Here is a 13472-nt window from a genome sequence, read left to right as displayed (position 1 = left end):
GGTACTTAGATCAAAAGTGAGATATGTTTTTGGTGTTTTCCCTTAAATAACTTATATAACATGTTTGTTGTCAATGGCAGATCAAGCAGAATAGTTGGAACCACCACATACTTGCATGGTTCAGTTGGGATGTGGGTTTTTTCTTTTTCTTCTTAGCAAACTAAAGGGAGCACTGCACGGAGCAAAGAATCCACACCCTTTAAAGATGAGGATCATCTATCCATAATTTACTTTCTTCAGTGTGTCGATAAAAAACTCATTTAATAAATCAATACTTGAGATTTATTGAGGTATCAAGAAAGTGTTGTGGAAGCAGAAAATCCACGTTTATACCTTCGTAATCAAGGAAGGAGGGCATCTTTTCTTTCTTTCTTTTTTCCTCTTATTGTTGCAATTCTCTGTGGACAAACATTTCATGGATAATAGTCTTATAATAAGACCATAGTAGGCTCCATAATAATACACCAAGGTCCGAAATTGATCTGCTATTCCGGGGGTATTAAGACGCTCTTTCATTTGATTCAACAATTGATAAGTCTTGGTTATCCTATAAGGAACCTGATCAGGACCAACACAGGAAATTCAATTATCATTAGGAAGAAAAAAGGCCAAATAAAACATAAATATGAAAAATGTCAGATATCTTTCACTCTAAAGTAGAAGATACTAAACTTTTAAATTCAAATGTCTGATTATTAAACTATTGAAATATTAAAAAAAGGTGCTATCTACTTCATAAAGATATATATCATGCTCCTGGATACGAGCCTAAACAATCTACTTTATTACGGAATACATCATGCTCCCCCAATATGAGCATGAACTATTTATCTGATGAAAAAAAAAGGCTTATTTAGATGAGTTTAAAATGTCTATATCAAAATTCCTCAACACGAATTTTAAAGTGTTTGAAGTTCAAAATTCATTGACACGAGTATAAACTGTCTATGACAGGATTTCTCTGCACGAATTTAAAAGACCTAAAGATCAAATCGAACTTCAATACTCCTCGTTAAGAATTTAAGAATCCCCTCTAGGGTTTGGCCCGCCGGGTCGTTTGCACCCCTAGCTTGCACTTTAGGAGACAAATACGAATCATACGCTCCACAAAGTGTTCCTCTTAGTGTCCCAATAAATCTCAACCTTTGATTTGTGAGACTTTTATCCACGACCTAGATCCAGCGAGTTAAATTTCATTTTGTTAATTAGTATCGTCCCACTGCCGATCGATTGACACCATACAAAGCAATGTTGTGCTATTCGAAACCCGCGAAAATGGGAAATATAAACATCTTTCGAGAAGGGACGGCAAAAATGAGTAATAACTTTTATAATTCTTCCTAAGCATGCGAAACGTAAACAGATTAAAAAAAAAAAAGGGAGAAAAATGTACCTGCTCCCTTGCTCTTCTAGAAGACCAAGCAAACGGAATAATTTTCTTCTCTTTTCATTTTTCTAATGTGTTTTTTTTTTCAACATCTCGTTTTTTAACTTTCTTTCTTTCATTTTTTTTTTCTAATTTTCTTGTCAATACTTCTTCATCTAGAAGGCCCCTACCCTAGCAAAGCTAACAACGAACCATCTCGGCAGGGGCCACCTCCGTCTCTCTCTCGCTTCGTTTATATAAATCCATTCGTCCCCGTCCTCGTCTTCTCCAACACGGCGGACTCCCTCACCGGAAAACATTCGCTCCTCTCCCGCCGTCGCCGCCCCCCCAGTTCCTCTGAAGATCCGCCATGACTACCTCCGATTTCGTTCAAGCACCGTCGTCGAAGGAAGAGCTCGTCCACACCGATTCGGCCCAAGTTCGCACTAACTACTACGGCGACGACGGCGGCGATGGCGATGACGCGCTCTCGCTCTGCGACCTCCCCTTGTACTGCGACGCCGCCGATCACTCCTTCGCCGACGACGATGACGCCTCCACATCGTCGTCCTCGTCGTCCTGCTCGCCCTCCTCCTCCGATCACGACGACTTCTTCGAGTTCTCATCGATCGGGGGCTCCGAATCCTCCTCCGACCTCCGCTCCGACGATCGGAGCATCGTCTTCTGCGGGAAGCTCATCTCTCGCCGAGAGTCGCCTCCTCCTCCTCCTACTACAACTCCGGAGAAGAAGAGATCGCCGCTCCCGGCCGGCCGCGGGAGCCAGAAGAGCACGAGCAGGAGGACCCGGTCGCCGGCGGTCCGGCGGAGGAAGTGCCGGTGGTACCTGATGGCGTTCGGACTGGCGAGGTTCCCGACGGAGATGGCGATGAGCGAGATGAGGACGAGGCAGAGCCGCAATGTCGAGAAGACGGGGTCGTGCGACGGCGGCGGCGAGATGGTGAAGAGCGGCGGCAAGAGCAAAGGGAAGGGGTTGTTCGGAATGTTGAAGGCTCTGGGGTTGGGCCACCGTCGTCGCGCCGACGCTTTGGTGAAGGCCTCGTTGGGCTGCGTCCCGCGCGTGTGATAATGTTTGGCCAGGATTGACTCTGCATTTGGCACACGTGCGTTAGATAGAAAGAGAGAGAGAGGGAGAGGGAGAGTAGATTAGCAAAGGCTTAGTATGTAATTGATGGATTTTTGCAGAAATAGTTGAGTTCATTTTAACCCAAAGCAACTGCATAACATCGCATGCCCAATTGACAAAAAATGCTATTAAGCGAGTTAATCGAAGCACGGATCCAATGACTATATATGTAGCACGATTGTTCAGGAACACTTCTTTTAACGCACTCAACACGAGAAAAGTTCAAGTAGCGATTCTACATATTCCATAAAAGGAGTGTGTGCAGTGATTTTGATTACGTTATTTATCGAGTTCGTTATCATTTTAATCAAGATCTTGATTGATTTTAACCCTCCCCTGCTACCAAATAATTATATCAGCCGTTGCTAGGGTATGTATATATTTTTAAAGATTAAATAACATTTTCATTTAACAACTTAAACTTTTTTAGAATAGTTGACAGTGTCATCACAAAATCTTATACGGCATCAGAGCAGAAGGTCCTGAGTTAAATTTTTATAAGTCCTATTTGTCTCCCTTATTGTATATTTCTACATGTTAAATTTAGATCAAAGTCTAGCCTATGTGTGAGAAAACATGTTAAAAGTACTTAAATAATAAGATACACCTTCATCTATTAATTTAAATTTTTGGAATAATTGACAGAAGTTCCACAAAATCTTATAGATAAAGGATTAACCTACATGGTGCATTTGACTTTTGGGGACATGACATGGTTTTGGCCTACATGGAGACTCAACTATTTGGAGATCTATGAAGAACTCTACATGTATCATAAATCAGTTAAATTCATGCCTTTACCTGTGTAGATAGTCAAATTTTGCATGCAATTGATGAAATTTGATCAGCTGACATTCGGTTTTTGAATTGGAATCCCTTGTCGCTCTAGCCTACAATGCCAATCTAGGGATTGCCCTCAATATCGGGCTTTACAAGAATTTTGTATTCAATCATACACTTTAGTACAGATTTAGTCCTATATTGCAGATAATGTACATAGAGAACATTAAAAGGAAGCAAGGGGAGTTTCTAATTGCATAATCAAAATTAATTAAAAAGGAAGCACCAAAAAACATATCTCACCTTTCACCCAAAGGCCTCTTACATATCTCTATTTTTAAAAGGTCGTCTGAAGTCGCACAGCCCAGGTGAATAAATATCGGAGTTTTACCTTTAGAGAGCAAATTTGCACCTTCACATATGTTCTCTTTGTGTCCCTACGTTGGAAAATACCATTTATGCTCATTCCAAATACTAAAATCTCAAACTCACTAAATACCGGAGTTTTACCCTTAGAGAGCAAATTTGCACCTTCACACATACGTTCTCCTTGTGTCCTTATGTTGGAAAATGCCATTTATGCTCATTCCAAATACTAAAATCTCAAACGCACTAAAAACACTAAAAATCAACTAAAAACCAATTCACCCGAACCCTAAACAAGATGCTAATAAAATGAGTTTGTAAAGAGGGGCAATTTGGTCTTTTCAATGTGAAGTTTTGCTTATAGGTGTACTAATGATATTTGTGAAAATAGAGGTATGTAAGTGGTCATCGGGTCAAAAATGAGATTTGATATTTTCCCTTAAATAAATGATATAGAAAGTTTATTATTGATGGCTGATTAAGGAAAATAGTTGAAGCCATCACATTATACTTTAGTTGGTGTAAGACATATTGGGTGGACCGCCCAAGATGGGCCAAACCCGGCCCGTGAGCCACAAGGACCCACGAGGTAGTTATTTGCCTATCTATAATAGAAGGCACCCCTTGAAAAACAGAAGTGATTTTTCATATGTGCAAACACACTCCTTCGACACAACGTATTCTCTGTTTTTGCTTCGGAACGCACGTGAGTACGAAAGACATTCGAAGAACTCTCAAGCGCAAAGTGGCACTTAATCTGTGACAATACCGGGTATGTTCGTTGTGTGATATACCTGTACGATCGGTGATACAAGTTGACGATCCTTGGGCACGTTTTCCGCATTGATCGAATTCGTTCCGAATATGTTTCGAACATGACGATCGGGAATTGAGTTTTCCCAACATTGGTATCAGAGCCCGTTTACTTGTTTCCCGATCATGCATGTGTACCGTCTCTTCCATTGAAGTGTATACTGCTTGTTTTTTCGTTTCGGCCTTGTTTTTGGTTCGTTTTCGTCGCGTCGCCGAACTGTTCATACATGTTTCGATTTTTTTTTTTTCGTCAAAACTTAAATTTTATTGTATAAACAGAAAGCACTCGTCGAGACGAGCAAAATGATGGGCGGCACGTCGCCGGAGGACGCCGCACGCGCCTCACGCGCGCCGCAAGGCCCGTGCGCGCGACCGCGTGCGTACCACGCGCGGCCGTGCGAAAGGGCGCGTCGGTCGCCGCTAACCGCCGATGATGACGTCATCGTGGCGTCATCGGCGGACCATTGACCCGACCCGAGACCCCGACCCGGTTGACGGGTGACCCGACCCGGTTGACCGGTGACCCGACCCTGTTGACCTGGTTGACCCGACCCGTTGATCGTTGACCCGACCCGGTGACCCGGCCCGTTGACTGTTGACCTGACCCGGTTGACCGTTGACCGACCCGGTTGACCGTTGACCGGTCAACGGTCGGAACGGTCAAACCGGTCCAACCGGACCGGTCAAACCGGCAGAATGACCCAGTTTTTTCTTTCGGTCCGTTCAAGCTCATTTGAACTCCGATTTGGGCGTTCTTGGTATCGACGTGCTCGTATCGAAATGATCTACGTTATGGTGTATTCATATCACACTTTTGCTGCACTTATGAATGTGAAAATGCACGATAAACCCTATGTACACGTACTTAGGGGTATATTCTTTGGCATTTTCTCTAGTATTTCTCTATAGTTTTTTGAAATACAAGTGCTAGATCATATGTATATGAATAAGCATTCCTTATCTTAATGTATCATGGATTATAAGTAATCCTTCGTTCTGCATTCGTTGCAGGAACAATGGTACATTTGAGACGCACTCCGATAATACCCAGAACGGCAGCTCAAAAGAAGAAGCTTGAAAACCTAAGAGTCAAGCTAGCTCTTTATCGATGGGACGCTAAAGATGATATGATGACACACATCATCAAGGTCAACAAAATGATACAGGATATCATTTGGAACGGTTTTGTAATGCCGGAATATGTAATGGTCGGAGCACTAAAATGCACTATGCCTGATGAGTTGGGAAGAATGATTGATAAGGTTAAAGAAACCTTAAATGGTCCAAGCTATAAGATGCTTGTGGAGAATTTTGTGCAAGAATACATAAGGGTTGGGGCAAGAAGAACATCAACCCTTGCATTGAATGGGTCGAGACGCAAATCATGGCCCGGATCTAGGGGTTTTCCGGGAGCCTCTGTTTATGTTCCGAAGAAAATAAAACTTTCTAAAGAATTTTATAAGTCCTTTCCTGTCTATGTGTTAGATTGGTACACTTGATGTTGTTCTTTTGGGATTAGGAATCAATTCTGTATATGTTTCAAGTTGTTATTACATGTTCTTAAAATATTTGTGAATGTGTTATGAAATATATATATATATATATATATATATGGCTATGAATTTTTTTGTGATTTCTCATTTTATATTGCCATATCACATGTTATGTTATATGTGGGAAGTTCTTCAAAGTTTGTATAACTTTTGAAGAACCAATTTCTTTACATAAATGATTATATTAATGGTAATTTCAAATTGGGTTTTTTAGACGATGATTGGGAACATAGTGAACTTTCGACTCTAAGACCTTTTGTGAAACTATTCATTAATATGATTAGTTTATGTAATCATGATGCTGATGAAGCATTTAGATAGGCTTTAATAACTCGTGCGTATGTGTCTGAAATGTTCAGATACGATGGCTTCAGCAACTAAGAACATAGTGGCTGAACTGAATAAGGGAGAAAAATTGAATGGTGACAATTATGAGATTTGGAGTCTCAAGATTCAATATGTGCTGGAAGAGCAAGAGGCACTCGAAGCTCTAAACCAGATTATGGAAGAACCTGAGGATGGGACAACTGCCCAACACAAGAGGGACAAAGATGCCTTTGCTGTTTGGAAAAGAAAGAACTCTCTTGCTCGCATTACGTTGCTAAGCAGCATGGACAATGACATCATGCGAGAGTTCGGACGTTTCCAGAGCGCCAAAGACATGTGGGCTGCACTGGCATCAAGATTTGGTCGAACTTCTGTGACCAAACTAAGACAACTCACTATCCGTTTCGACTCATATAAGATGTCTCATGGAAAGACCATGAAACAACATTTGAGGCAGATGTCGAATATGATTAGTGAGCTAAAGGATGCCGGGCACATACTCACCGATGAACAAAGAAAGTGCGAGCGTAATCCGCTCTTTGCCTCAAAGCTGGGAGCACATGAAGATCCATTTGACCCACAATGAGGGCATCAAGACCTTCGAGGATGCTATGCGGCATCTTGAGCTGGAAGAGGATCGCCTCATGGCGGCTAAGCCAGAAACTGATATTTACTTTGCTGGTTTTAGCTCGCATGGAGTTTCGGGCTCCAAGAGGAAACACCCTGCTGGGTCAAAGAAGTGGAAAGGCAAGGGGCCAAGTCCTTCAGGCAAGAAGCCGAGGCTCAACCAACGGGAGAAAGGAAAGCGTCCTTTCAAGAAGAACATTTCAAGAGTGAAATGTTTCAACTGTGGCAAGAAGGGTCACTTTGCTCGCGACTGTGGCGAACCAAAGAAGGTAGAAACCCTTAGCATTCATGAAAATGCTACTTATGTGTCTAGTTCGGTGTTTCTAACCGAATCTAATCCTTTGTGGGACTGTAGACTCGGGAGCCACAGACCATGTAGCGAAGGACAGAGGAGCTTTCGTGGAGTTCCGACGAGTTCCACAAGGAACGAAGTGGATATACGTGGGGAACAATTCAAGAGTGGAGGTCAGAGGCATTGGCACCTGTCAACTACTTATGCGCGGTGGACGCACGTTGTTCCTACATGATGTGCTATTTGCTCCAGAGATTCGTCGGAACTTAGTTTCAGTGTTGGTTTTAGTTAGACTTGGTTTTAATGTAAACTTCCATAAAAATGGTGTAGACTTGTGTTTAGATACAAGTTATTATGGTTCCGGATATTTCTTAGATGGTTTCATTGTATTAGATGTTGACTATTGTGAAGTTAATGTTAGTTATTCCTTATTTACATCATCTGATTCTTATGAGAATGATGTGAACGTGTGGCATGCTAGACTTGGTCATATTGGCCAACAAAGAATGAATAGATTGGCTAAAGATGGCTTATTGGGCAATATTAAAAAGGTTGATTTGCCCATATGTGAGCATTGCCTAGAAGGAAAAACAACACGGAAACCATTTGGAAAAGGAACAAGAGCTGAATTTCCTTTGCAATTAATCCATACTGACATCTGTGGTCCAATGAATGTAAAAGCAAGGCACGGGTCTGTTTATTTCATCACATTCATTGATGATTATACTCGATTCGGACATGTCGATTTGATTTCTCATAAGTCTGAAGCTTTAAATTGCTTTAAAAGATTTATGACCTTAGTGGAAAATCAATTAGACAAGAAAATAAAAGCATTAAGATCCGATCGAGGTCGAGAATATCTGTCTGATCAGTTCAGAAATTTATGTGATGAAAAGGGAATAGAAAGACAACTGACTATTCCATATACTCCTAAACAAAATGGTGTTGCGGAAAGAAGAAACAGAACCTTAATGAAAATGGTTAGATCAATGATGGCACATGCTAACTTGCCAATCACCTTTTGGGGTGATGCTTTGTTGACTGCTGCCTACATACTTAACCGTGTGCCTTCTAAATCAGTTGCTTCTACTCCATATGAGTTATGGACAAGGCGAAAAAGCCCGATTTAAGCTTTCTAAAACCTTGGGGTTGTGCTTGCCTATACTCGTGAATCTTCTCACAAGTATGGAAAATTAGGCCCAAGAGGCAAAAAGAGTATTTTTATAAGATACTCGGAGCACTCAAAAGGATATGTATTCATAGGTGAGCAAGAAAGCGGAAGTATAACTGAATTTGAATCACGGGATGTCACATTCTTAGAGAATGAATTTCCTAAAAAGGGCGAAGTAGGTGGTGATTACTCACTATACGAATCTGTGGATCGTGATAGTGAAGTTAGTGGGAGCATTGTGACAAATGGAGAGTTGAATGCAACCCAGTCTCAATTGCAACCACTTAAAGAGACGACACCACCATTATCTCATTCGAGTGGGAGCGCAATGGAACGGGGTGAATCATCAGGAGTACAGCATTCCATACGACAGTCAAGTCGTAATAGGATTCCCCGTCGACGTTTTGACATTGAAGGAGAAGCTTTCATGATCGCCCCACAAGATGAAGATGAGCCGAAGAATGTGAACGATGCTCTAAAGTGCCCTGATAAGGAAGAATGGATACATGCAATGGAAGAGGAAATGGAGTCATTAAGATCAAACCAAGTTTGGGAATTGGTTGACCTTCCAAAAGGACGCAAAGCCATTGGGAACAAGTGGGTTCTCAAAATAAAGCGTAAGGCTGATGGCTCAAAAGAGAGGTATAAGGCTCGCCTTGTGGCGAAAGGATATAATCAACAGGAAGGAGTTGACTTTGAAGAAACTTTTTCCCCTGTGGTTAGATTTACCTCTATTCGCCTTATTCTGGCAATAGTAACTAGTATGGATCTTGAATTACATCAAATGGATGTAAAGACGCATTCTCAATGGAGAATTAGAGGAAGAAATTTATATGGAACAACTGTTGGTTTCATTACAAAAGGCCAGGAGCACAAAGTGTGTCGACTATTGAGGTCGATATATGGCCTTAAGCAGTCTTCGAGACAATGGTATATACGTTTTCACAATGCCATAATGGCATATGATTTTGTAATGATTAGTGAAGACAATTGTGTATATATCAAAAGATCCAAAGATCAATTTGTGATCTTGTCATTATATGTTGATGATATACTAATTGCCGGAAGCAGTATGGAGTTGGTTAATACAGTCAAGAATTGGTTATCTTCCAATTTTGAGATGAAAGATATGGGTGAAGCTGCATACATTCTTGGAGTTAAGATTTCGAGAGATCGCTCAAAGAAATCCTTATCTCTTTCACAAGAGACGTATGTGAATAAAATCCTTGAGCGATTTCGTATGCAAGACTGTAAACCAATAGATACTCCTATTGCAAAGGGCGAAGCATTAAGCGACAGAATGTGTCCTAAGACTTCACAAGAAAAGGAGCAAATGGAACAAGTTCCATATGCTAGTGCTGTCGGAAGCTTGATGTACGCTATGATGTGTACAAGACCTGATATTTGTTATGCAGTTGGAATGGTAAGTAGATACCAATCCAATCCAGGTCAAGCATATTGGATCGCCGTCAAAAGAATCCCGAGATATCTAAAGGGAAGTGCCGACTATGCGCCGACTTATCAAGGAAGTGATCTACACCTTGAAGGCTATACGATCTTGATTTGGGAGGAGATTTAAAAGAAAGGAAATCTACTTCTGGATACGTGTTCTTACTGAATAATGGCGCCATATCTTGGAGCAGTAAGAAACAACAGTGTGTAGCCTTATCTACAATGGAAGCTGAGTTCGTGGCTCTATCAGCAGCGGCACAAGAAGCTGTTTGGCTTAGAAGATTTTTGGATCACTTAGGTGTTACTGAGAATGCTGCAAACCCAGTATTGGTCTATTGTGATAGCCAAGCAGCAATAGCGTATACTAAGGATCCCAAGTATCATGGAAAGACCAAACATATAGATATCAAGTATAACTATGTCAAGGACATGGTTGCACGAAAGGAAGTGAACGTGAAGTACATATCTACACAAAGGATGATAGCAGATCCTATGACGAAGCCGATTCCTAGAGAAGTTTTCCATGGTCATGTGAGATCTCTAGGACTGTGTAGAATATGATGTACTGAATATTGTAATTTTCCCAGAATGTTCACTATTAATGAAGTTTGTTATTATCAATGCCTATAAGTTTGTATGACGTTTGTGAATGTCGATGCTGAGTGCATTATATTGAAAAGTTATGTCGGACAGATGAGAGATTAGCCCACTCACACGGGTAATCGCCTCTACTCACTGTGTGATGAATAGAGATGAGACAGTTTTAAGCTTGTTATCTAGGTGATAATTGAGAGCTCGAGCTTGAAGCATGGACGTCGCCTTAACAAAATGTTAAGATGAGGACATATGGATTATTATGTCCGAAAGTGAAATGACCCACATATTTCACTTTACCTGCCTTTAATGCCGATGTGAGTTCGATAGATGCTTATGAATAGAGTAGATTGGTGAACTCAAGTTAGACATTGAGTATATCTAAACTATCATCTGTACGGTATTGAGAGTAAAGACATACGCTCTATGGGAAAAGGAGAGAATACCGTAATACGTATTTCATATTACGTATGCATGGGACGACCGATAAGAGTTGGCAAAAATTTGTGATCTCAATTTTTAAGTCGTGTGAGACTCTTGAAGAAAATAGTTCTTCTCAATTAAAGTGCCCTCACGACTCTTACTTATTCTCAAAATTTCTATTCAGTGTTTGCTATCTTAGGATGTTGCCGATGATCATGATAATTCGGTCTAACGGGGCATTTCTAGAAAAGCGAGTTGGACTGAAATGGAGAGGTTTAAGGAAAGAGGAAGATCAATTTAATTTATGATGTCACATTCTATATTTGTATTCACAGGTCGACCAATTATGATTTTGAGTAAATCATAGTTGTGAATACAATATACGAGATACTAAAAGAGATCAAGAGAGATGAAAATTGTGACTGATTGATATAGGGAACTGCATACTAATTCTACTCTGGATAATGCCCAAATTTGAGCTGTTATATATTCCTAACAGATGTATAACAACGAGCTCTCGTAGTATGCTGGTCGCACGGATTATTTGCCAATATGAACTTTGCAAGGAAGAGAGTTGTGTTTAGCCCATCGTGGGCGAGTGGGAGATGTAAGACATATTGGGTGGACCGCCCAAGATGGGCCAAACCCGGCCCGTGAGCCACAAGGGCCCACGAGGTAGTTATTTGCCTATCTATAATAGAAGGCACCCCTTGGAAAACAGAAGTGATTTTTCATATGTGCAAACACACTCCTTCGACACAACGTATTCTCTGTTTTTGCTTCGGAACGCACGTGAGTACGAAAGACATTCGAAGAACTCTCAAGCGCAAAGTGGCACTTAATCTGTGACAATACCGGGTATGTTCGTTGTGTGATATACCTGTACGATCGGTGATACAAGTTGACGATCCTTGGGCACGTTTTCCGCATTGATCGAATTCGTTCCGAATATGTTTCGAACGTGACGATCGGGAATTGAGTTTTCCCAACAGTTGGGATGCGGGTTTTTCCTTTTCTCCTAAGCAAAATAGAGGGAGCATCGCACGGAGCAAACAATCCGCATCCTTTTAGGATGAGTATCCTCTTTCCGTGATATACTCTCTTCGGTAGGTCGATAATAATTCATTTCATAAATTAATTAATTGAGATTTATCGAGGCATCGAGAAAGCACCATAAGAGAGGAGAATCTCTCATTCATACCTACAGATCCAAGGAAGGAAGACATCTCCTCCTCCTTTTTTCCCTCTTATTTTTACTAGCCTTCGTGGACAAACATTTCATGGACTAATAGTCTTGACAATACCACAATAGGTTATCATGTTCTTATGGAAAAAATATGGATTGCTTTTTCCTAGTACCTACTCGCCTGTTTTTTTTTCTAGAAGACCAAGCAGAAGGGCTAAACTTTCTTTTACGTTTCTAACTCGTTCAACATCTCGTTGTTGAACTGTCTTGTATATTTTTCTTCTCAACACCTCATCTAGAAGGCCACTAAACGAAGCTAACAACGACTCATCTCAGATGAAGCCACCTCTGTCTCGACCAATCTATATAAGACCGTTCAGCCCAGAGGTCATCTTCTCCAACATAGCGGAGCTCCCACCACGAAACAATCCCTCCTCTCTTACTTCTCTCCCCCCTCTTTCTCTCTGAAAATCCACCATGATCACCGCCGAATTCGTTCATGCACCACCGGTGGAAGAGCTCGTCCGCACCGATTCGGCGCAAGTTCCTGAAAACTATGACGACAACAGCGATGATGACGACACGCTCTCGCTCTGCAACCTCTCCTTGTACTGCGACGCTGCCGATTGCTCCTTCGCCGATGATGTCGCCTCCACATCATCCTCCTCGTCGTCCTCCTCCTCCTCCTCATTGGATCACGATGACTTCTTCGAGTTCTCGTCGATCGGGGACTCTGATTCCTCCGCCTACCTCCGCTCCGATGATCGGAGCATTGTCTTTTGCGGGAAGCTCATCCCTCGCCGAGAATTGCCTCCAAATCCTCCTCCTCCGCCTACTACTCCGGAGAAGAAGAGATCCCCGCTCCAAACCGGCCGCGGAAGCCAAAAGAGCACGAGCAGGAGGACTCGATCGCCGACGGTCCGGAGGAGGAAGTGCCGGTGGTACCAGATGGCGTTCGGATTGGCGAGGTTCCCGACGGAGATGGCACTAAGCGAGATGAGGACAAGGCAGAGCCGCAAGGTCGAGAAGAGGGGATCGTTCGGCGGCGACATTGTGAGGAGCGGCGATTGCAGCGGCAAGAGCAAAGCGAAAAGGTTGTTCGGAATGTTGAAGTCTCTGGGATTGGGCCACCGTCGTCGCGCCGATGCTTTGGTGAACGCCTCGTTGGGCTGCGTCCGGCGGGCGTGACAGGATCACCAAAGACGATGTATATATTTGAAAGTTTTGATTTTTAGGAGTATTGATCCTGCATATTTCATAAAAAGGAGTGTTTGCGCATTGGTTTTCACTACGTTTCTTATGTGGTTGCCTATATACATACGTTCCAAATTGTCTTCTCAAGAATGCATGGGGAAGACTCATTTAGTTGATCACACAT

At 42.0% G+C, this 13472-nt stretch overlaps 1 protein-coding gene across 1 annotated transcript; it reads left to right on the top strand.

Annotated features, from left to right (window-relative positions):
* Window positions 1–1680: 1680 nt before the first annotated feature.
* LOC115690691 (uncharacterized) lies at window positions 1681–13382 on the top strand. Its single transcript, XM_030617131.2, has 2 exons — window positions 1681–2302; window positions 13126–13382. Exons 1-2 carry the CDS (start codon window positions 1737–1739, stop codon window positions 13280–13282), a joined length of 723 nt encoding a protein of 240 aa, XP_030472991.2. The 5' UTR covers window positions 1681–1736; the 3' UTR covers window positions 13283–13382.
* The last annotated feature ends 90 nt before the right edge of the window (window positions 13383–13472 follow it).

The sequence above is a fragment of the Syzygium oleosum genome, unplaced genomic scaffold (genome assembly GCF_021117445.2).
Source record: "Syzygium oleosum isolate NSW1041296 unplaced genomic scaffold, Sole_v2.1 Sole_v2.07, whole genome shotgun sequence".
NCBI classification, from domain to species: Eukaryota; Viridiplantae; Streptophyta; class Magnoliopsida; order Myrtales; family Myrtaceae; genus Syzygium; species Syzygium oleosum.
Note: the sequence above shows the minus strand (reverse complement) of the source record. Positions and strands in the feature narration are given on the sequence as shown.